We start from the raw sequence: 23,417 nt of genomic DNA, 5'->3' as shown, positions 1-23,417 counted from the left end.
GCGTCAACTGGAGGCTGGCAGTGGGAGTGTATGAGGCCCAGGATTTACAAACCTGGTCCGGTACTCTGGTCCTCCTCCCTCTCTCTTGGGCAGTCAGCAGTACTCCCCAACACACCCTCACTCTCCCCAATTATCCCCTTAGCACCCCCCCACACCTAATGACTGGATGGTAAATAAATAACTTGGTTCCCCCGGCAAGCAGTACCCTCCCTCAGTAACACCAGAAACCTTACAGTAGGAAAGGGAAGGTTAAATAGGAAGGGTTAATTATATTAACATTACCCACACCAAAAGGGTTAAGATAGGCTCAATAAAAGACACGTACACCGTGCTCCCATTCAGTATGATTATTATTGTATCATTGGCCTAGTTACACAATGGCTACGTCGGGTAATTACTGCACCCTGGTTATTGTTACACAATAATTACAGTCTGATAATTATGTAATCGCGCCTAGGCACCAAGTGCTCTCGCTATACCCAGACTAAATGCTGCCCACGTCTGGGCTGGTCACAGTATCACTACCTTCCCTAAGGGTTTATATATACTGCTCTCGTACTCCGTAATATGGGGAAGGAAGGGGGAACATAGAGGAGGAAATAGAAGGATTCACTGAATGGGAAATATTATTACATCACACATGTTACCACGCTCAAAGGAAATGAAAATAAAACAAAATGTGAGCCCACAATTACCAAAACAAAAGCCCTATGCTAATGCCGGCATGTAATGTTTGGGGTCTGTAATTAGCAACGTTAACTTCGCCCCGCAGGCTGCACCACACTGTGTATGATGTAAGGATCCGGAGCATAGCGTTTATACTCATAAAAAATGGCCGCCTCGCCGCGCCACTGTTGTCCGTGAGGCAAGATGGCGTCGAACACTCTCGGCGAGGACACCAGCAGGCGGAGCTGTAGCAGAGAGGCAGTGTTGGCTGAGAGCGTGTGCTGGGCGATGCCGACCTCTGCTGGTCGGTGCACACTCCCGTGCTGCAGGCAGCCAGGTGCAGAGCTGATGCAGGACGCCGGTGAAGACAGCTGCTGACGGCCGGAGCAGGCTGTTTGCAGGTCCAACCTGGCTCGCAATCTATACCGGCACAGTAACTGCTATAACCCGACTACTGTGAACTCAGATATAGTATTAGCCGCACGCTATCTATACCGCTCACTGTAACTACTATAACTCGAGTACTCCTATGCTAACCCACCGTTGCTCTGGTGGGGCTCTCTGATGGTTCCTCCACTGGGCTTCCACGGCACCTCCCGTTTTAGCTGCGACTGTTCACAACAATGATCCAAGCAGCAGAGGCTCTCCTTCCGGCTCTCTCCCCCATATATGTCCTCTCATCTCTCTCTGTCTGCTACTGCCCCCTGCTGGTCCCGCCTGCCAGTCACACCAGGGAAGGATGGTGAAAATAATCCAATAGTTATAATCCATATTCCAGTGCTCTTCGGAAGGGGACGCTTGTGTCATTGTTCGTGTGAATACCAATGAAACTAGTTAGAATGTCTTTGTGTACAAAAGGGATATAAAACACCAGTCAGCAGTTCTGAATAATATACCATATTTTCCAGACTGCTACACACAGTTCAAAGCCATGATCACTAACCACGGCAACAGTGTGTAACTGTTTTATCAGTCTGCTGATTTTCTTTGTTTTATCTTGTGTTACTACTTTTAATCTTTTGGTTTGATGATGATGATGATGATGATGATGATGATGATGATGCTGATGATGATGATGATGATGATGATGATGATGATGATGATGATGATGATGATTACACTATTAGGTGGAATAAACCTTTAAAACGATTTGGGTGGAATAAAACTAATTTGACACCTTCCATAAGTCTCTGACAAATGGTTCATGATATATGAAATGGGGCAGGCTTATTTCAATAAACAATGATGGAAATTAATTCATGAATGTTTTTAATGCATATAGGTATCAGCGAAGTCTATAGGTTCACTATGGCACTATGGTTGTAAACATGATCATGCAGGTAATGAGGAATCCAGCCTGACTAGGGGAGATATTAGACTTACTAGGTTTCAAGCCAGGGGAGATATTAGGCTTACTAGGCTTCAGACCAAGGGAGGTATTAGACTTACTAGGCTTCAGGTCAAGGGAGATATTAGACTTACTAGGCTTCAAGCCAGGGGATGTATTAAGCTTACTATCATGTAGGCTTCAGGCCAAGGGAGATATTAGGCTTACTAGGCTTCAGGCCAGTGGATATAGGCTTACTAGGCCTCAGGCCAAGGGATATATTAGACTTATAGGCTTCAAGCCAGGGGAGATATTAATCCTTACTGAAACTGAATTAATATTAATTCATGAAGCAATCCTTGCTGAAACCGAATTCCCTCCAATGTAGCTGAGATCAGATGACACCCTTTTCCTAAGGCCTGTGCTATTACATGTCATCTGATCACAACATGTAACCCTAATAAAATGAGGTTGCCACTGGGGACTAGACCTACTATCTAAACTAGTATTTACAGTTGTACTAGTAGTAGGCCTACTATACTAGTAGCAGTATAAGTAGTAGTAATACTATTACTAATAGTATTGTATTATTAATAATAATAATAATAATAATAATAATAATAATAATAATAATAATAATAATAATAATAATAATAATAATAATAATAATAATAATAATAGTAGTTGTTGTTGTTGTTGTTGTTGTTGTTGTTGTTGTAGTCATACATAATAATACTGATGATGAGGATTGATTCATTATTATTATTATCATCATCATCATCATCATCATCATCATCATTAGTAGTATATCCTCGTTATTCTCGTATCCTCGATATTCTCGTTGCACTGAGAAAACAGTTGATTAACACGGAGTAGGTCGCTATTGAATCAGCAGCCAATGTGAATAATGCAGTCATAGCGACCGCCTGTTGTTGCAAATAAATTATGGCGTCGTCAGTCAGACATTGCGGAGTTGCGGAAGTGCGCGTTTGGTAGAGGATGGGTGTTTAAACAGGAGCAAAAGCTGCGAGCGTTGAAAGAGGTGTGCAGTCTGCCAGGCACACAGACCTGTCGCTAGTTCAGGGGTGGTACTGGGGATGTACGATACCGTGACAACCCCCTGATGAACCAAGTCCGCTTTAGTTTCAGTAACTGGCTGTTACCTGTCCCGTGGCATTGGTCGGCGGGTGGTGCTTATACGGAGTTATGGGAGCCTTACAGTCGATACCTGCGGAACCAGAATACCTTGATCTGGCGGAAAAGACCGGCTGTGAGTAGCCCACAAACATCACACCTTACAGCAATTATTGTTTTTAATAGCATATAGCTAGCAGTGACGTGTTTCTTGTAATTCTAGTTTGGCGCAAATACTAAGCGATTTCTGGTCGCTTTTTAAATGAATCATGAGGCGCACCTACTTCCAAAACAGATAATATTGCAGGAGTCCCGACAAGTAGAGGATGATTCTTTCTACTGCAGTGTCCTTCTGCCTGTTGTAGCCCAGTCTGCAGGGAGAACGGCACCAAGCCAAGATAACGTCAAGTCTATATACGGAATCTAACAGAGGAACGGATATTATACTTTAAAGTCTCATGACTATTGATGTCAGGCTACTGGTGGTGTGGCAGACAATAAATGTTGGATAAACTATGAAAACCAGTCAGTGATTATGCCTAGGGTACATGGCAAAAAAATAATATTTTACGGATCAGTATTCTTTTTTGTTTAAAAAAAAAGAATACAACACTAGTGTGTAAAGTTGAGTTTAGGTGCAGTTTACCCTCCACTACATGTACATTAATCTTTATGATGTACTGAATGGATGACAGTCAGCAGCAGGACTAATAAAAGGCCAGCAGCATGACCTGAATCTTAGAAAGAAAATGTGTGTTCATGCAGCAGTTGGTTATAAATAATTCTGCTCTACCAGGTGGTTTATATAAGTTAAAGAGTGCAGCGCACCATCAATAATACAGGAGACACTTTAGTGTAGCTGGAAGCGAACACATGCTGAGAGAATGAGATCAGACAGGGAACAGTGAACCAACCTCGCTTCTCCATACAGGAGATCCCTCTTTAGGTCACTTTAGTTACATTAACTTTTTTAATGTTTTCTTTATTTTCCTACCTAAACAACAAATTAGTAACAAATATAATAGGAAAGAAATACAGGATACTTTTATTTGCATACTGGATAGTGTAAACTACTAACGAGTTGGTCGCAGTCAACCAGCAACTGTTAATGGGTCTGACCCTTTAGCTCAGCTGGTTAGTGTGGCCGCCTGTGGATCCCATGGTCCTAGGTTCAAATCCACTTGGTTACAATAGTATTAATTGTAGTAATAGTATATTCTGTGGCCCAGTGTAGCTCAATAGCTAGGATACAACATGACATTAACACTGCCAGGGTTAGGGGTTCTATTCCCCATGTAGCTCAGTAGGTAGAGCAAGGCACTAACACTGCCAGGGTTAGAGGTTTCATTCCCTGTGTAGGTCAATGAGTAAAACATGGCATTAGCACTGCCAAGGTTAGGGATTCCATTCACTGTGTAGCTCCATGGGTAGAGCAACACTGCCAGGGTTAGGGGTTCCAATCCCTGTATAGATCAATAGGTACAGCAAGACACCAACGCTGCCAGGGTTAGAAGAAAATAGAGGGCAATTAGTAGATTACTTCAGAGTGATTTTACTAAAGGCAATGGGAATGTGTCTTTCTGCATAACCGCCACACAGTACACTAGCCCTCTACACATTATGCATTTAAAAGACATCAGAATGCAGGGTTGGGACAGGGTTAAAAACATACACCAAATGGCCTCTGTGGTGCCGGTATAGCACCGTGGCATCCCTGAGAGTGTATACGTTATTACTGAGACATTCAGTGCAGCACTGGTCCATAAGGTCAAAATATAGTACCATACTTTTCCAATGTTTGACAGTATTTGTTTTTTCCAGTGCAAAGTACAGCCTTTGCATGTATATGATATACACAGTATTCTTTTGTAATATTTGTCATGGTGCTTTTTCACTCAGGGTATATAGGGTACGTTATGCATGCATGCACGCACGCACACACGCACACACACACACACACACACACACACACACACACACACACACACACACACACACACACACACACACACACACACACACACACACACACACACACACACACACACACAACATTTATATTTTTCTGAGCTAAACCAAGCTGTGTAGTACGTATAGTATATTAATTGAGTAGCTCAGACGAAGAACCATATGACTCCATTTGATGTTTTCAGAGGAACAATGTTTTAAAATTGTGCGTGATATTTTTCCGTAGCCTCTGTTTGCGAAGACGCTCTCTGATTGGCTAGCCCGCGTACAGCGAAGACCTTCTCTGATTGGTTTAGCTCCGAAGGGCTCTGGGATAGAAATGTCCGCCTTGTACATATATATTATCTGCTTCGAAGTGGTTATGCTTTGGCCCTCTTTCGAAGTGGGTTATGCTTATAGTTATGGTTAGGGTTAGCGGCTGGGTAGTGCAGCGGACTAAGTGCCTGCCTACCACCGCAGAGACTCTGGTATCGAATCCAGCTGTCAGCAGTACCTCCGGCTTGGTCGGTCGTCCATACTAACACAATTGGCAGTGTTAGCGGGTGGGAAGCAGGTGGGGTGTGTATCCTGGTCATTGTAAACAGCGGATCTTACAGGTTGGTCGGGGCGCCTGTTCAGCAGGGAAAGAATCTGGGGGAGGTAGTCCTCGCTGTCAGTTGAAAAGAATGTATCGGAGGAGACATGTGATAGTATCTATCAATCCTCCCTAGGCCGGCAAGTGGGGGGATGCGCGCAAAACAGCCAGGAAGGGAATTCGATAATTACTAAATTGGGATGGGAGAAAAATACAAAAAGGGGGAGAAAAAATTGATAAAAAAAAATGTGTACTATCTAAAGATGTTAAGTTAGAGTGTTCATTTATAGTTAAAGACAGTAGAGGTGGAGTACTTTCTGGTGATATATTCACACTCCAAGTTATTTGGATTGATTTTCAAACTGCAAATATATGGGCTGTCCAAAAAAAAACAGACTTCAATTAGAGCCATGACCTTTAAATTGAAACTCGTATGGGATCTAACATGTTTATCGTTACCTCCCTACAGCCTACCATGTAGACCAGGGCTATTCAACTGGCGGCCCGCGGGCCAGATCCGGCCCGCGGGATGATTCTGACCGGCCCGCCAAAGATTACATGATAATACAAAAAAATAAAAAAAAATAAAAATAAAATATTATTTTTTAATATATATATATATATATTTTTTTTTACTTTTTTCTTTTCATGTCAACGTTAACACGCACAATTGAGCCAAAAGTCACTCAATTAATGACAGATTTCATTGATAAATTGAGGGAAAACTTTGCAAGTCGATTTGATGAATTTGACATGTCCAGAGAATTGATGCATTTTGTGAGCAACCCATTTGCCAATGTAGCTGCTATTTCCACAAAAGGACAAGAGTTCCTTGCATCACTTCACATTGATGAAGGTCTCCTGCAACTTGAAATAATTGACATGCAAGCATCATCTGCTCTGAAGCAGGCACTTGAGAATGAATCCACCACAACATTTTGGATAAAGTGTATTCATGTCAAGACATTCCCCAAAATAAAAACGCTGGCAATATCTGTGCTAACAATGTTTGGCTCAACATACACCTGTGAATCCAGTTTCTCTCACATGAATGCCATTAAAACAAGCAACCATGCCTCCTTGACAAATGAGCATTTGCATCACTGTTTGCGGGTAGCCCTCACTTCCTATGAACCCTCTTTCTCTGCCATTGCCCAGTCAAAGAAGTGCAATCGCTCTCATTAGATGTGTGTATGTAGGCTAGGCCTGTCTGCCCCCCACCCCCCTGATGTTTGAGAGTTAAGAGTCGACAATAAGTGCTAATAAGATGCTGTGATTTGCTGTTGTTGCACAGACATGAAGCACTTTTTCATAAGCTCAGCTGCACTATAAATGTGTTTTTTTGTTCAAGTGTTGATGTTAGAATGTTCAGATGCACATCATGCACTTGTTTGTTTTTTATTTTATTTTTATATTGAAATGTTGAAGAGGAGATGTTGCAGTTGTTGCACAGTCATAAATGAAGCACTTTTTGCAGGAGATGTTGCAGATGTGGCACATAAATGAAGCACTTTTTTTTTTAAAGTATACTACTTTTGCAATGTAGTTAAAGGGGAACTATCTTATAAATGGCCTTTTTCAGTGTTTAGCATTGTTTCCTAGCTATGTGGACTTATATTAATATGATTCATTCTAATTCTCATATTGGCGCATTCTTCCAATTCTCCTCTCACAATATTCACCCTCACTGAACTGAGTCATCTGAAAATGTGCTGATTTGTGATGTCAGAGAGACACCGCTGCATGATAATCAGCTGAGTTTCCACACAGTTCCCACTGTGGTTGGAGCCCAGGCTCAAAACGGCTTAAGATCTTGAGGTAGAAAAATGCTGTTTTTGAGTACTTGATTAGAAATACAAAACAATGAATTAAAAAAAAAAATTACAGAGGTGTTCCATAAACCCACAGGAATTGTGTAAAAGTGCCCAAATAGTGAAAGAAATAGTAAAATAGTTCCCCTTTAAATAAAAGTTGTGAAAATGTGGTTGCGTGTTGTGTCAAGTGTACATATATTCATAGCACGGGGAGGCGCCGTGGCAGTCCGGCCCCTGGCCCCTTGGGTTTCTGACAATGTGGCCCCCTGAACAATTTAGTTGAATAGCCCTGATGTAGACAACAACACAATGTTGACAGAGTGAAGAAAGGCTACAATGCCAGACACTTTGCATGACATATGAATAAACAGATCTGTCTTGAATGCATGGATCAACACTCCCAGCATTGCTTCAGCATTACTCATACAGACAGGCAAGGCCAAATTGTTGTCAACGTGCAGAGACATAAACATAGATTTATAGATAGATACTACTCCTATTTATCTCTGAGGGGGACTATGGCTGTCACACAGCAGGTAGGACATACAGTACACAAGATGAGATGCCAAAAATGGTACCGCTTTAGTAGATAAGTAGATGTAAATAACCACAATAAAGAATTGACTACTAGTATAAAAGAAACATGAATGAATGAATTAGTCAACCAATCAATCGATCACTCAGTCAGCCAGTCAATCTAAATTGCGTGGGCAAAACATTGAGAGTAACCCATAGGCTGCCTTGGTTTCTGTTCCATTTGAGTGCTATTGCATTATTTGCATTCAGCTAATGTGGTTGAGTCTTGTCCCAACATGTAACTTGTTCCCACAGCTACCGGAAGCTGACTTACAGTGTCTGGTTAAAGGGAGGTTGTTATACATAAATAATAATCTGTGTTCTTCCTGGAATTGACTGTGCTTCAGAGGCACTACTGTCTACTGTACACTCTGATTACAAAAGATGTTTGAAATAAGAGAGGAGGTGTTTTCCCTAACTGAACCCCCTTTGTCAGGAGGTTCTTTATTGAGATGGTATTCGGGCTGAGAGGGAGAATGATTAGGCTACTGTAAGAGGAGTGCTCCCTTTGTGGCCATCTGGGAATACAGTGCGAGATAGAAGGGGACACTGGCCTTTTGTGTGGGGAGGGGCGGAGGCTGTAAGGCCCTAGGCCCTTCCAACATGTGAGATTTAAGCTATTGTCTTGGAACAGACTTCTTCTACAGCTGATCTTGGCAATTTTGTAAATATCAGTATCTGCCGATATTGAATTTTATTATCAGTCTGCCAAAATTACTCTCGAAGTCAACTTCCTGTCTGTTGTTGCTACGCAACTGCGGCACAGGGGAAAAATGCACTCCCGGTACATTGTTTACGCTTCATTTAGTGCAGAAAACGGATCGGAAAGCGTCAAATTAAACATAATCAAGGGTAATTTTCTTCAGTGCATCAAAATGCCAAATAGCTGCTGTGTGACTTTTTGTACCAATAACAAAATCAAAACTCAAGTTTTATATAATACCAGTTGAGGCATCACGGAGGAAAAAGTGGCTGGCGGCTATCAAGAGGGCACACATTGGGCGCCTGCAGTGCAACGTGGCCGTCCCGGGTTCGACTCCCGGACCCGGCGACCTTTGCCGAATGTCTCCTCCCCATGTGTTCTCCCATCCTTCCTCTCTGCCGGGTCTGTCCAATAAAGCAATAAAATGCAAAAAAAATGACCTTAAAAAAAATAGGGCACACGTAGACGCAGACGGGAGAGTCGATCAAAGCAGACACTGGTCCCCCAAGTCAAATCATAATGTACGTATGTATGTCTGTCTGCTCTACCCATTTCATAACAGGTGAGAATAAGGAACAAATATTTATATCGTGAATTAATTATTGGCTGTGAGGCTGTAAACAGCAGATAAATGTTAGCTGCTAGCTACTTCACCATATAGTCCATTCTCAGTGTATGTGCACTGGAGGCTTCAAGTAGCCTACATGCCTTTTTCATGTTTATATGTTACTACTATTTAAAAACGGAGCTCACTTTTGCTCGTACACACCTGTGGGTTGTCCCCTAAACTAAGATGGCGGCGGTCTCGTGACGTCAGAGTGTCTTTCAGAATCTTAAGCAGGCTTAAGCAGACAATCACAACACCAGAGGGAGCTCCACAAATCATGTTAAACCCAGATTCGGCTCAAACAAGGGACTAAACACGTTTTGCAATTATGCCACATCAATGTGGAACGCCCTACCTAAAGCTGTAAAGGAATGTCAATCACTACCCACTTTCAAAACCACTCTCAAAGAACACCTACGGGAGACTGCAATTCGAAACTGGCCCCTGTAAATGTCCTAACCCAACCCCCTCCAATGTACAGTAAATTACCTAGTATGGTTTTGTCAATATTCCAATGTACAGTTTTGCTTGTTTGTACAATGTCCCCGCCCCCCCAACCCCCTCCAATGTACAGTAAATTACCTAGTATGTTTGTCAATATTCCAATGTACAGTTTTGCTTGTACAGTTGTACAGTGGTCCCCCCCCACATAATATTGCCGTTATATCAGCCATTGGCTGCCCTGCTCTCTAAATAACGGTATCTGCATCAACAATTACAAAAAAAATAACATATTGGCTGACCACTAAATGGTACTATGTGTTGGGACAAAAGAAGAGCCCTGTTCTGTCACTGATTCGCTGTCCAACTAAGGTGCTTGAACTGTTGCATAAACCAGACACAAGGGTGGTTAATAAACCACATTACTGGTCCTATACCAGCTACACGAGAACAACATCTTTAGTAAAACCAACAAAGCCTTTCCCAGCTGAAACATCTTGGTTTTGACATTGTTTTCATCCAACATTGTCCTCCAAGTGCAGCTTAAGTCATTCTTATCCTGAAACCACTAATCTTGAGTTATTTCAACACATCTTAATGAGTGTCCCAGGATGGCAGGATGTCCCACCGGGAAATGTTTTAGACCTGGGCCCTCATGCATCAACGTGTTCTACGCACAGATCTGTGCGTAACCCGTGCGTACGATAATTTCTAAGCAAAGAGTGGGATTCATCAACTTCAACTTGAACTTGACTTCGTGCTTACATCTACGCACATTTCGGACCTGGCGTACCTCGCGCCCAGTGGTAGAATATATTATTACAACAAGGAAATGAGCTTCTGTGCATAATAACACTGGATGTTCTATGAACCGTAGTTCATTATAGTTCATTGTAAAATAGCAACAGTAGTGTAATTATGGTCAAAACCCTATAAATAGCATTTGGAATAATAGATCTTTCTCTCAGAATGAATGCAGCATGTCATATATGTTACGATGAATTGAAAATGGGGGACCCTGATGTAAACAAGACGAAAGTCTTTCTCTGGTCTGCATCCCCTTAACAATTGTATGTATTGAGCTGTACTGTACTGTACCCATTCTGCAATCTGTTAATAAAGTTCTCATTCATTCATTCATTCATTCATGGTTTATATAGCGTTATTGGAATATACGGGGTGTAGGCTACTGACTGACTGCGCTCCGCGTAGCTTGATTGATTGATTGATTGAAAAGTTTATTAACAGATTGCAGAATGGGTACAGTACAGTACAGCTCAGTACATACAATTGTTAAGGGGATGCAGACCAACTTTCGTCTTGTTTACATCAGGGTCCCCCATTCTCAATTCATCATAAATCATAAAGCTCAACTCGTTATTATTCTGCGCAGACCGCAGGAACACGGGAACGGTCTGATTATATTTAAAAGGCTTTACGTTAAACGAAACAAGTGGAATTTCGAAGCCGTAAGCAGAATACAAGTCATATGAATATAGTGTTCTTCCCCCTTTTTACTGTATAAGAAAGAATAGAAAACGCATTGCAATGACACTATAGTGGACAGACTATGTATATGATGGAATTCAAGTTCATGTATTGAAAGGCAGGATACATCATACATGCAGTGAGATTCATTGTTCTTGTACATGCTCTCGTATTATATTGTTTATATAGGCTACCCAATACTGACATCAAAATAGATTGTAGTATGCCTCTAGAAATCATATGCAGCAGGTAGAAAATTGACGGGAGATCCATCGCGATTTGGAATAGAATTGAGGAGAACTTTAATCCGTGGGTATTAATCAAACAACACGGGAAAAGGCAGTCATATTCCAGCGCGGTCTTTATTAGCCGACAACAAAATAGATGCCTCTAAAAATCATATAGCCAATCGAACACAACTAATAAAGGCATTCATACAGCACGGTTATAATGACACACAACCAAACAGTGGTCAACGAACGGTCTTTATTAGTATTTTGAGCTGTCCAGGCAGAATTGCAGCAATGGTTTTAGGGAGCCGTTGATATCTGACATCACCGTTTACAAGTCCGCCTTTTATTTATCCCATAAATCATAATACGCGATAGTGTCTTCTTGGTTCGACAGCAGTGAATTCTCCGTGGAGTTTCTCGGAGTCCCGCTCGGGTCGGTCCATTATTTCACATCCCATGGGGGGTGTTTCCTCATTTTCATGACCATATATGGATAATCATGCACGAGCATTGACGGTAGAACAAAGTGGTATTCATCAACACGGCAGGGCATAGAGCCTGCGTACGCACGTGTGATGAATGCCGACTTCCCTGTGCGTACGCTAGTTCTACATTCCGTGCTTACGTGTGGAAGTAGGTCAAGTTCAAAGTCCACGTTGATGCATGAGGGCCCTGGGCCCTCATTCATCAACGTGGACGTAGAACATGTTCTATTTCCACACGTAAGCACAGAATGTAGAACCAGTGTACGCACAGAAGAATCGGGATTCATCAACCGTGCGTACACAGGTCCTATGCTCCTCCGTGTTGATGAATACCACTTTGTTCTACCGTCAATGCTCGTGCATGATTATCCATATATGGTCATGAAAGTGAGGAAACACCCCCCATGGGATGTGAAATAATGGACTGACCCGAGCGGAACTCTGAGAAACGTCACAGAGATTGTTCACTGCTGTCGAACCAAGAAGACACTATCGCGTGTTATGGGATAAATAAAAGGCGGACTTGTAAACGGTGATGTCAGATATCAACGGCTCCCTAAGACCATTGCTGCAATTCTGCCTGGACAGCTCAAAATACTAATAAAGACCGTTCGTTGACCACTGTTTGGCGTTGGTTGTGTGTCATTATAACCGTGCTGTAATATGAATGCCTTTATTAGTTGTGTTCGATTGGCTATATGATTTTTGGAGGCATCTATTTTGTTGTCGGTATTACCGACAACAAAATAGATGCCTCTAAAAATCATATACTATTAGGTAGCCTATATGGATTACATATAATAGCAGCCATAGCCTACATTATGCAACAGTAACTTGCGCATACCAGTGTATGCGACGGACCAGTGTATACCTTATATCATATCATATTCATATAATAGTTTACTCTATCAGCATACCAGCATGTAATATGTTCTTTGTTAGAACTCAACTCGTTATTATTTTGCACATAGATTGCAGAAATACGGGAACGTTTTGATTTACATTAAAAGGCTTTGACATTGTAAAACTAAATACGTGGAATCCTGTAAGCATAATACAAGTCATATCACCCACACGATATGCTCTGTGTCCAGAGCATGTATGCTTTTCATTCATTTAAGACACATTATTGCAAGGGTTTTGTAATACACATACACCCTGGTGTCATTGCAATGCGTTTTTTTATTCTTTCGTATACAGTAAAAAGGGGGAAGAACACTATATCGTGGGTGTTCATAATATGACTTGTATTCTGCTTACAGCTTCGAAATTCCACTTGTTTCGTTTAACGTAAAGCCTTTTAAATATAATCAAAACGTTCCCGTGTTTCTGCGGTCTGTGCGCAAAATAATAACGAGTTGAGCTACGCGGAGCCAGTACACCCAGTACACCCCGTATATTCCGATAACGCTATATAAACCATGCTGCATTCATTCTGAGAGAAATATCTATTATTCCAAATGCTATTTATAGGGTTTTGACCATAATTACACTACTGTTGCTATTTCACAATGAACTATAATGAATTACGGGGGTCATACAGAACACGCGCCAGTGTCTTTATTTCCGCGTTGGAACGAATACATGTACTGAGGAGCGTTTGTGCGTAGTAACGATATTCTACCACTGGGCGTCAGCTAAGTGTGCTCAGAGCTGTGCGTAGACATAAGCACAAAGTCAAGTTCAAGTTGAAATTGATGAATCCCACTCTTTGCTTAGAAATGATCGTACGCACAGGGTAAGCACAAATCTGTGCGTAAGACACGTTGATGAATGAGGGCCCTGGTGCCAAGATTTATGACTACGTGATGACAGATGTGTGAAACCTTGCCCCAGGGTCTACATTAATTTATTATTACTACATAATCAGGGTTCTCCATTTCAAATAGAGATAACCAGACAGCTCACACCATGTTGGTAGTGTTAGTATTATTTTTACATTATTCTAATGTCTAGGCCAGGTGGGGGATGTCAGGTTGGCCCTGGTGGACTTCCTGGTCTGTACTAGACTGGGGGAGACCATAGGATGTCTCTGCCCGTATCATGCATCAACAAGAATGTCACATTCATATTTCTTTCCATTGGTGGGTGAATTTCTGAGCATTCTACAAGATTTGTAAATTGTTTGAAATAGAGTGACCATTCCTCCACATAACGAAATGGACAGACTTGCATAGATAACTCACCAGATAACACTGGTATTCGAAGGCCCTTATTGGTTAGCTACCTCCTTATACTACATCATTATTGGAATTCTAGTGACTGGCTTGTCCTTAAGGTTTGCTCGGAACAGGGTAAATCTGCATTTCATTATGATACCTCTAGCTCATGGAATTAATTCCAACAGTCCTTAAAGCTTGAGACTCTCCCCTCTGTTGCAGAGTTTAAGACCCAAGTTGTACTGTATGTGTTTTAATTGATTTGGTATCCATTAGGGCTGACCTTCAAATATTCTTTTGGAATCGAAGCTTCGGGGCCGAGATTTGATTTTAATTCGAAGCTTCGAAATAAAATAAAATAAAAAATTTTAATACATTTTTATTTTTTATTTTTTTATTTTTAATGTTGTGGGACTTGTACAGCACTTTGTTCAACTTTGTCAGTGCTGTAAAGTTTAAACCTTTTTAAATCTTAGACAAACAAAACACTTTGCTTTCATGAAATATTGTAAGCCGTCATTTGAGGCTTTATAAAAGCAGCACAATGAACACAAATCTGTCAGTGCAGAGTCCGACCTCATCTTAAATAACAAACAGCATTGCTTGTTGTAGTTAACAAAGAGAGGCAGAGTTAAAAAAAAAAATAAAAAAATCATATATATATATATATTTTATAATCGAATTTTATTTTCATATTCGAATCCCATGCCCATCGAACGAAGCTTCGAAGCTTCAAAGTATTTAAGACCATGCGTGTTGTCTTATTGTTATGATTGTATATGCTGTGTAATTTTATATGCGTTTATGCTTACAGTATTTCTGTGTATACTCAACGTGACTTTAAATGAGGGAAACCTCAGTTGCCTTTGGAGTTTAAATAAATGTTTGAAATTAAATTAAATATGGTTGGTGTAGTAGATGTTTGCTGGGAGTGAAGGCAAACAGCTTGCACAATAAACTTAATGCATAGTACACCACAGAAATGACATAGTGTGTTGCTCCAAACACAAGACATACTGCTTAATCACTTGTTTGTGATCCATGACTCAGGCATCAGGTTCTCTGTTCACAGTTTCTCAGGAGCAGATTGGAATACTGCACAAGAGATTCAGACAGCTGAGCCAAAATGAAGACACTCTACTGTGAGTTAATCAGTTTAGTCATCGGTTGTAAAAATACCCCAGAGGTTTTAAAATGTATTTGTTCCAACTTTGGATGTCTTGTATTTGCAAAGTACTGCATGCAAGGCCTGTGTGCATGTCAATTTGTTTAGAATAAAAAACCAGCGCAACAGGTTTTGGGTTCAAATGTTTGTACACTATGTGTGTAAGTCAACTCTTATTGTTAACCAGGATCTGCTTTTTATTCCTCAAGGAGAGACGACTTCAACACAATCCCAGACCTGGCCTGTAATCCTATCAGGGCTCAGATCATAGAGGCCTTCTTTGACAAAAGGTAAAGTACCGTAAAACAGCCCTGGCTTTTATTTACGTCAATCACTGAACTCAACCGGACTATATGAGACAGGCCTTTAATTTCTTTGGCACAAATGTCTTCCTCAGTAAAGATGGGAAATACTATAAAATAGTTTATTTATTATTTGACAAAAGGTAAAGTATAACATTTAAAGGTGCACTATGCAGTTTCGGGGGAGACAGATTTGTTTGCATTTACATTTTGTTTACATCTTTCTGAAGTCCACAATGAGCTCCTTGGTTTTCTCGGTGTTGTGTCCCAGGTTGTTGTCGGTGCACCACGGCGCCAGGTGCTGGACCTCCTCCCTGTAGGCCGACTCATCGTTTTTTTTTTTTTTTGTTATCACATTTTTTCCAATTTTTTTTCATTTTCACATCTAACAAAACACAACACAATACAGTAACAATAATAATACACAAGACATCACAGGACAGTACTTCAACAATACTATTACAATAACAACAAGACAATTAAATTAAATCAAATTTTATTAATCAATAAAGCAATATAAATAGAATGAAGAACAGTGAAATATCCCAAGCCCCTAATCACCCCCATCGGGACCTCTACAGTCCCCACCCTATGAGGACCCCAGTCCAGGGCCCCAGTGAGCATCATGCCTCTTTAATACTCCCTGAGACCCCGAAACCAGGAGCCCCCCACCAGCCCTAGACCGCAAACCACCAAACTTGTAAGGGCCCAAAACATTCCATCCCATATAGAGATAGAAATAATAAAAACAGAATATAATTTCTTTTATGATAATGCCACTGACATTACAAAATAAATGTCTTCCCCCACCCCAGGACCCCTCAGGAGCAACACCCGACCCCGCTCTGCCGCTAGATCATGGCTTTTAGATCATGGCTTTTACTTTCTTAGCCACTGAGGCCCACAACTCAATGTTGGATTCCCTAACTCCAATCACCCGAGCAGTGGGGATCTCCATATATAATATAAATTACATCCAGGAGTGTCAAAGCCCAATTGATCGTTGTACGTTTTTCAGGTTGTTTCCATCTCATGGCTATATTTTTTTTGGCTGCTGTAACTCCCGCTAGAATGAGTATTTTTTGTTGTATGGAAGCTGGTAGCAGGAAGATATCATTTAGGATTAGTGTTGTTGCGGAAAGTGGAATTGTCAGGTTACATATGTCCGAAAGCTTAGTGGTTATGGATTTCCAAAATCGAGCCACCGGTGGACATTCCCAGAACACAGGGTGCACCGGGAGTCAGCCACCAAACCCATCGCACACAGTTTACTATAATGTGAGATACGTTCTATGAATATAATTCAAATGTATTTGTTGGGGATTAGGGTTACGGGAAGCCAATGTGATATTAGTCCAGACATCATCCCAATCAAACTCAGGATCCAGCTCTGGAATGTCCTCTCGCCAAAGTATATCTAATGATAGGTTCTTGTTAGGGCTGGGCGATATGGCCTAAACATTTTATCTCATATTTTTTCACACCACATCCGATTTACAATTTTAATCGATTTTTTTTCCTAGAAACGCCAAGGAAATCATTCAAATAAGCTTTGTTTTTATTTGACAAAAAAAAATCAAACCAAGATGAATTTCCCTATTGGGATTGAAGTGCAAACCTAACTTTCACCAATCTTCACTTCACAATAAAATATATATATAAAAGGTTACTCTTGATCAAACACAGATGAATGTCCCTATTGGGATTAATAGTGCAATAACTTGCTTTTTCACCAAACTTCACTTAAAACAAATAAAAGGTGCCTCTTGAATCTAGCTTGATTGAACAGTTGATGGTCATAACATGAGGCTTAATGCTTGATTGATTGATTGAAAACTTTATTAACAGATTGCAGAATGGGTACAATACAGTACAGCTCAATACACACAATTGTTAAGGGGATGCAGACCAGAGAAATACTTTCGTCTTGTTTACATCAGGGTTCCCCTTTTTGAATTCATAATGACATTTATGACATACACAACATACAGATATACAGATCACTGATTCTTGAGAGTTGGGACAAAACATGTCCTACATAGAAAAGTCTAATTTATATAGAAAATAAAGAAATTCATAATGATTGACATACTCACAAAGTTACATCTGAAGGTATTGTGTATACTGATTTGATGTTTTAGCACATATATTTGTTTTTTGGGGGATATTTGTTTAAATGTATAATCTGTGGTTAGAAGCTCCCATGTTAATGATCTTGTCCTCAGCAAGGGGTCACATTATTGACCAGCCCAAAAAAGCTTGAAAGACCTCTCCACTTGTGAAAACATACATATCAAATAAAAGATAAGGGTTATACATGTATAAAACAATGCATGCCATGAACCTCAAATAATATTGTCCATAGAAATCTACCTATCAAAGTTGTGTCCTCAGTTTATGTCAACTCTGTCAGACCTTTTCATAAACCTAATTAAATCAGGCAATAGCATGGCCAGCTCTATCCCTGAGGACCCCGTTTCCTTCCCCTGAATGTGGTGAATGCAACACTACCACCCATGGTCTGGTAAGTTTGACACTTTTTGATATTTTAGACAAACAATGTCAATATTCCGATGGTCACAGCTGGAACATGTCAACACCGTCTCTCCGTTATTATACTTTTAAAAAACAATAGTGGATTGAATTCAAGTGTTTTAGTGAGATTAGCTAGCTGTAGTGCACAATACAGGCTTGGAGGGAAAATGTGTGCCCTTTTGTCAACTCTGTCAGACGTCAACTCCATCAGATTTGGTGTCTGACGGAGTTGACGTGTAAGCTGACGGAGTAGACAAATCCATCAATAACCTCATAATATGCTATTATTATACTATTTTTGAACATGGTAAAGGATTTAAATGTTATTTCAGAGTTTTATCTGCACAGAAGTGTGCATATAATAGCATGCATTACAATACACTTCTGACTTTTAGAGCATGGGCAGGCTGTGGTCTGCTTATTGAATAATTGTCTTACTTTCCCAGCACATGTGTTAATAAATAAATATAAATATATCACTTGTCTACGTTGATTGAGTGATTTATTGATTGATTGATTGATGTAAAATATGGTGCAGTGTGTAGTTTTCACTACCAAACATCTACACTCTTGCCTCTTATAGAGCGGGGAAGGAGTACCATGTTGCCCTTTCATATCCCAGAAGGGATACAAGACAGAAGAAAACAGTTATTCTTGTTATTATACTGTTTACTTAGATCATCAGAGCAAAGGTGCACGATGGTAAACTGTGGATATTTCATCTTAATATCTTTATAATAATTCTTAATATAGGACTGGTTCATGCATGTCTAGATTGCTGCATCATCCTTTCTCTGACTTTCCATCCATATACATTATGGTATGGAGTAATCAACAGGATAATTCTTTGCTAGTCAGTTGTCACAATCTTATCAGTTGTAATATACCCTAGGAATATTGGAATGACTGTCTTCTTGAATTTTCTCCCACTGCTTCCACTGAACATGGATTTTGTCTGCACAAGCCAGTGTGAAGATGTTTGCAACATCTAGTTGTAGAAACTACGCACTGCAGCTTTAACGTCAATCAATCAATCATGTTTAGTAAATAGACACCTGATTTTATAGTCTTATTCTAATACATTTTCATGACTTTTGTATTATAGGAAAGCATGGCTAGACAAAAATTGTCAGTTGAGGAGCGAAGCAGAAGAAATAGAGTACCAATGAAAGAGAAAAGAAAAATTACACAGTGACGAAGAGAGCAAACATGCCTTGCAAGAGCAGGAAAGACAAAGGTGGAAAAAGAGGGTTCAAGACAAAAAAGTAATAGAAATAGACTAGATGGGAGACAGGGCACAGAGAAAATATTGGAGAGAGGTCCAGAAAAGGTGCAGATAGAAAAGGTCCTCTGAAGGTGCGGTGCTGGAGGCAAACACCCCCCTAGATCAGGATATTCTAGATAACAATGCCAGACAGCGCAGATAGTCTCTCAGACAGGAACAGAAACAAAGTAAAACGCGAAAAAGGCATTCAAGAGAAATACAAACTTTAAAAGAGAAGATTACAAATGTAACAAAGCAACAAAACAACCTGAGAAAAACAATAATGTGCTGAAAAAAGGCTACAAAATACAAATACATCACCACTGGACACTCCAGGCACGAAAACAAAGAATATGCCATCAGCAAGCAAAGTAAGGAATCAGAAAATCCAAAAGGCCCTGCTATTCCACCACATCCTCAGAAGAGAGCTGAAGACAAACAAACAAACTCCTGGCCCACGGTGCCAAAAACCAGCACTGAGTGTGTCATCAGGCACGATTCTTAAAAAGTATCGTCTTCTTCAACAAATGAAAGAGTTTGGGTTAACCTATAAGTTAATGAGAGAAAGGGAGCATCCTCAGAAAAAGCCAACATGCATACAGGGTATAACACAGACTGTCCATGTCCAGGATTTCTTCCTGAACTCTGCACGTTTGACGATGTGTGACGATGGATAGTGCTAATGATGGCTTTGTCATTATAAATGATTTCCCATATCTTTTAAAATCTTCGAAAGGGGATGGGTACATTTGGACATTTTGCAATACAAAATTATGTAGGTTAGAGTTATCCTATCCCAAAAATGTACTCATATTTAAATTCCCCATTAAGAAACACATCATTTAGACACTTTGCATGTTAGGATTTCCTTCAGATTGATGTTGGCATCCATGTATGGCGAATGCCTGGACTGGCCATCGGGAGCTCTGTCTGTCTGTCACACACACACAAAGGGAGTGGCATGTGATTGGTGGAGTCGGGACCAGGCCATACAACTGATTGACAGTGGAGATGGCGAATGGAATGGCAGATGGCACTTCTGCAAAATGACAGGGAGAGACAGCGAAAGACAAAAAATGTCAAGCATAACCTGCGCTTGAAAATGGACAGTGAAATAAGAGGAAGGGTCGAGCAGAGAGGGAAAGAGAGAAAAATACATACTGCTTACTGCTTGTATTTCACAGAACAGTCGGATGGAAATGACTGGAAATGAAATGTTTCAACAGTGGAAAAAAGAGGAAGGTGGAGCAGAGAGGGAGGGAGAGAAAAATACATACTGCTGACTGCTTGTATTTCACAGAACAGTCAGATGGAAATTACTGGAAATTAAATGTTTCAACACTTCAACAGTGAAAAAAAGAGGAATCATGGAGCAGAGAGGGAGAGAAAACTAAAAATAAAGGCCCTTGCAGGAGATGCCGCTAAATGTGGCAACATTTACCAAATGTTTTTTTGCACCACGGGACCACCAGGTTAGTCAGTGATAAAAATAAACATGCTAGCTAGCTAACATAGCTAACGTTACCATGCATCATCATCATAGTCACTTTTTCCCCCCATAAATCTTTTATTCAACTTCAGTCCTGATCATAACCATTTTTATTTTTTATTGTTCTTGTAATGTCAAATTAAAAATTAAATACTCTCACTTTTCTGATAAGAGTTGTTAAGTCTGACAACATCTTGAATCAACAAGATGTGAAAGTGGAATTTCTGCATCCCCATGGTCCAACAGAAAAGGTTCTGTTTCTGCCCAGTTCAAGACATCATAGTGAAACTAATCGGAAATGCAGAAGGAAACGAAGAGGAGAAGTAGGTGAGAAAGTGGAGATCAGGAAGTGGTGTAGAAGAGGTAGATGAAAACAGGGACGAGAAGAAGGGCTCCTGGGCCCCGTTCCCCGTACCTGGCTAACTGAGTTAGCCGGATAATTTCCAGTATAGCTTGACTTAAGCCAGACCTTTCTGTTCCCCGAAGTCGGATTTTCTAAATCACCATGGTAACAGATCAGAAAGTTTGAACCTGGTCCGGAGCTGGGTTAAGTTCAGTTAGCTGGATGAACCATGGCCACGCCCCCGCAAAGAAATGCCAGCTCGCTTCCTGAAATATTTCTCACAGTCTAGATCCCATTATACCATTCTGAATGATGTTTCTGTGCTTCGTTTTCCTAGAGGGGGCTTTTGAAATGTATAATAATAGAACTAAATGCTGATAATAAATCATATTCAGCCTATAGATTTACTTTGTCCTAAATAAAATAATGCACGTCATATACGGCGCTCGGAGTGCGATACACGCTGCATGTGGTTATTTTAATAACGGCGCATTGCAAATGTGAATCCCGCTGGGATATTTTTAATGAATGAAACCTATCGGCCGTTTGGCTCTGATTAGTTTAATATATTCTCTGCTGTAGATTTGCTTAACGGAGCGCCCGGATTGTGTTTCATTCAAGCATAAAATTTAAGTGTCTATGCGTGGATTGTGGTTTTTGTGGATTATGAATTACGAGGACTCTGAGGATTGTTGAATTGTATCATCACTCACACGTTATTGTGATATTGTAACTGGGATTAAAATTAGAGTTGTTCCGATACCGATACCAGTATCGGAAATGCCGCCGATACTGCCTAAAATGCTGGTATCGGTATCGGCGAGTACCCTCTAATTCTGCGCTCCATATGACGTAATTTATCAACAACACTGCGGTCTGCTGTGAGCATTATAAAACAAACGTGTGTTTAACCGACGTGAATTAAAGTGTCAATGCTGTTTGTCATTTTAACAGCAGATACTTTCTTAAATGCCATCCTCCCGACAGAGCGGTGTTGACGGGGAGCTCTGATGGGTTCGCTTGGTGGTGTTAGCATTGAACAGCTAACCGAAAGCTAGCGTTAACTAACGTTAAAGGTTTAGCTTTAACGTTACCTTGGCTAAAGTTGGGGCTATTCATAATCCAGCAATAATGGCTGCAGACCTGCAAGCAAAGTACAGCAAGTTGGCAAAGGAGTATTCCAACGTAAATCACATTTTCACCAGTAAGGTTAGTCTTTCTATCTACCGGTAGCTCATGCTAGCTAACCTAGCTCACGTTGTCACTAGTGATCGACCACCTCGCGTACACAATTAATGACATGTTGCGGACAGCCATATCGGTGACAATGTAGCTTTTAGTGCCAAATGATAAGAGTCTGAGGCGGAGTCTCAAAAGAGAATGTTGAATATTTATTGTGCAAAAATCACAACAGATCCTCTGCTACTACAGTACCTAAACGGAGCCTTGTGGAAGCAAGTGCAGCCACGTATAATGTCCATGTGGAACTAATGTGCCAACAACCTTTCCGTGGGTGAACTCATTGAGATAGTTTTCAATTACTGATACTAATACTAATCTATACAATCACCTGTTGTTGAATAAATACCATTACTTTATAGTTATTACTAAAAAAACAGTATATATAAAACAGTAGCTGTATAAAAAAAATAAAAAATAAAAAATTATTATTTATATAATTTTTTATTTTTTTTGAATTTCTTTAATGTATGCACTGGTATCGGATCAGTATCGGTATCGGCCGATACCCAAAGCTTAGGTATCGGAATCGGATCGGAAAGGAAAAAATGGTATCGGAACATCTCTAATTAAAATGTCTGATGAGATGCGCTGTTTGACGGATTTGAGAAATTGAATGAGCCGTTGACGTCACATTAATGCATTTGAGAATAAAGAGATAAAACTTCATTCAAAAGAAAAATATTCGAAACACGAATTGATGGATACACAATGAATATATCCCGTCTGGCACAGTGGTGCAACGGCTAGTGCTCACTCCTGTCAAGCAGGCGACCTGAGTTCGAGACCCCGCGTTTCCAATATAATTTTTTTGGAATATAATATTAATGATTATACGCAAAAGTAGCCTAGTTTTAAGTTAAAATATTATAAATCTACATGCATTGAGGATGTCATTCTTTATA

At 40.4% G+C, this 23,417-nt stretch overlaps 1 protein-coding gene across 2 annotated transcripts in view; it reads left to right on the top strand.

The window, feature by feature from the left end:
* The first annotated feature begins 3,004 nt into the window (after nucleotides 1-3,004).
* tescb (tescalcin b) overlaps nucleotides 3,005-23,417 on the top strand; it is a 115,511-nt gene continuing 95,098 nt past the window's right edge. For both annotated transcript variants that reach the window (XM_084324243.1, XM_084324242.1), the window contains exons 1-3: nucleotides 3,005-3,263; nucleotides 15,248-15,317; nucleotides 15,550-15,630. In XM_084324243.1, coding sequence (XP_084180369.1) covers nucleotides 3,200-3,263; nucleotides 15,248-15,317; nucleotides 15,550-15,630 — 215 coding nt within the window. In that variant the 5' untranslated portion in view covers nucleotides 3,005-3,199. The remainder of the gene's footprint in view (nucleotides 3,264-15,247; nucleotides 15,318-15,549; nucleotides 15,631-23,417) is intronic.

This window comes from Notolepis coatsorum, assembly GCF_963971535.1.
Source record: "Notolepis coatsorum genome assembly, chromosome: 11".
NCBI classification, from domain to species: Eukaryota; Metazoa; Chordata; class Actinopteri; order Aulopiformes; family Paralepididae; genus Notolepis; species Notolepis coatsorum.
The sequence above is the reverse complement of the archived record's forward strand: the minus strand, read 5'-3'. Positions and strand labels throughout refer to the sequence as shown.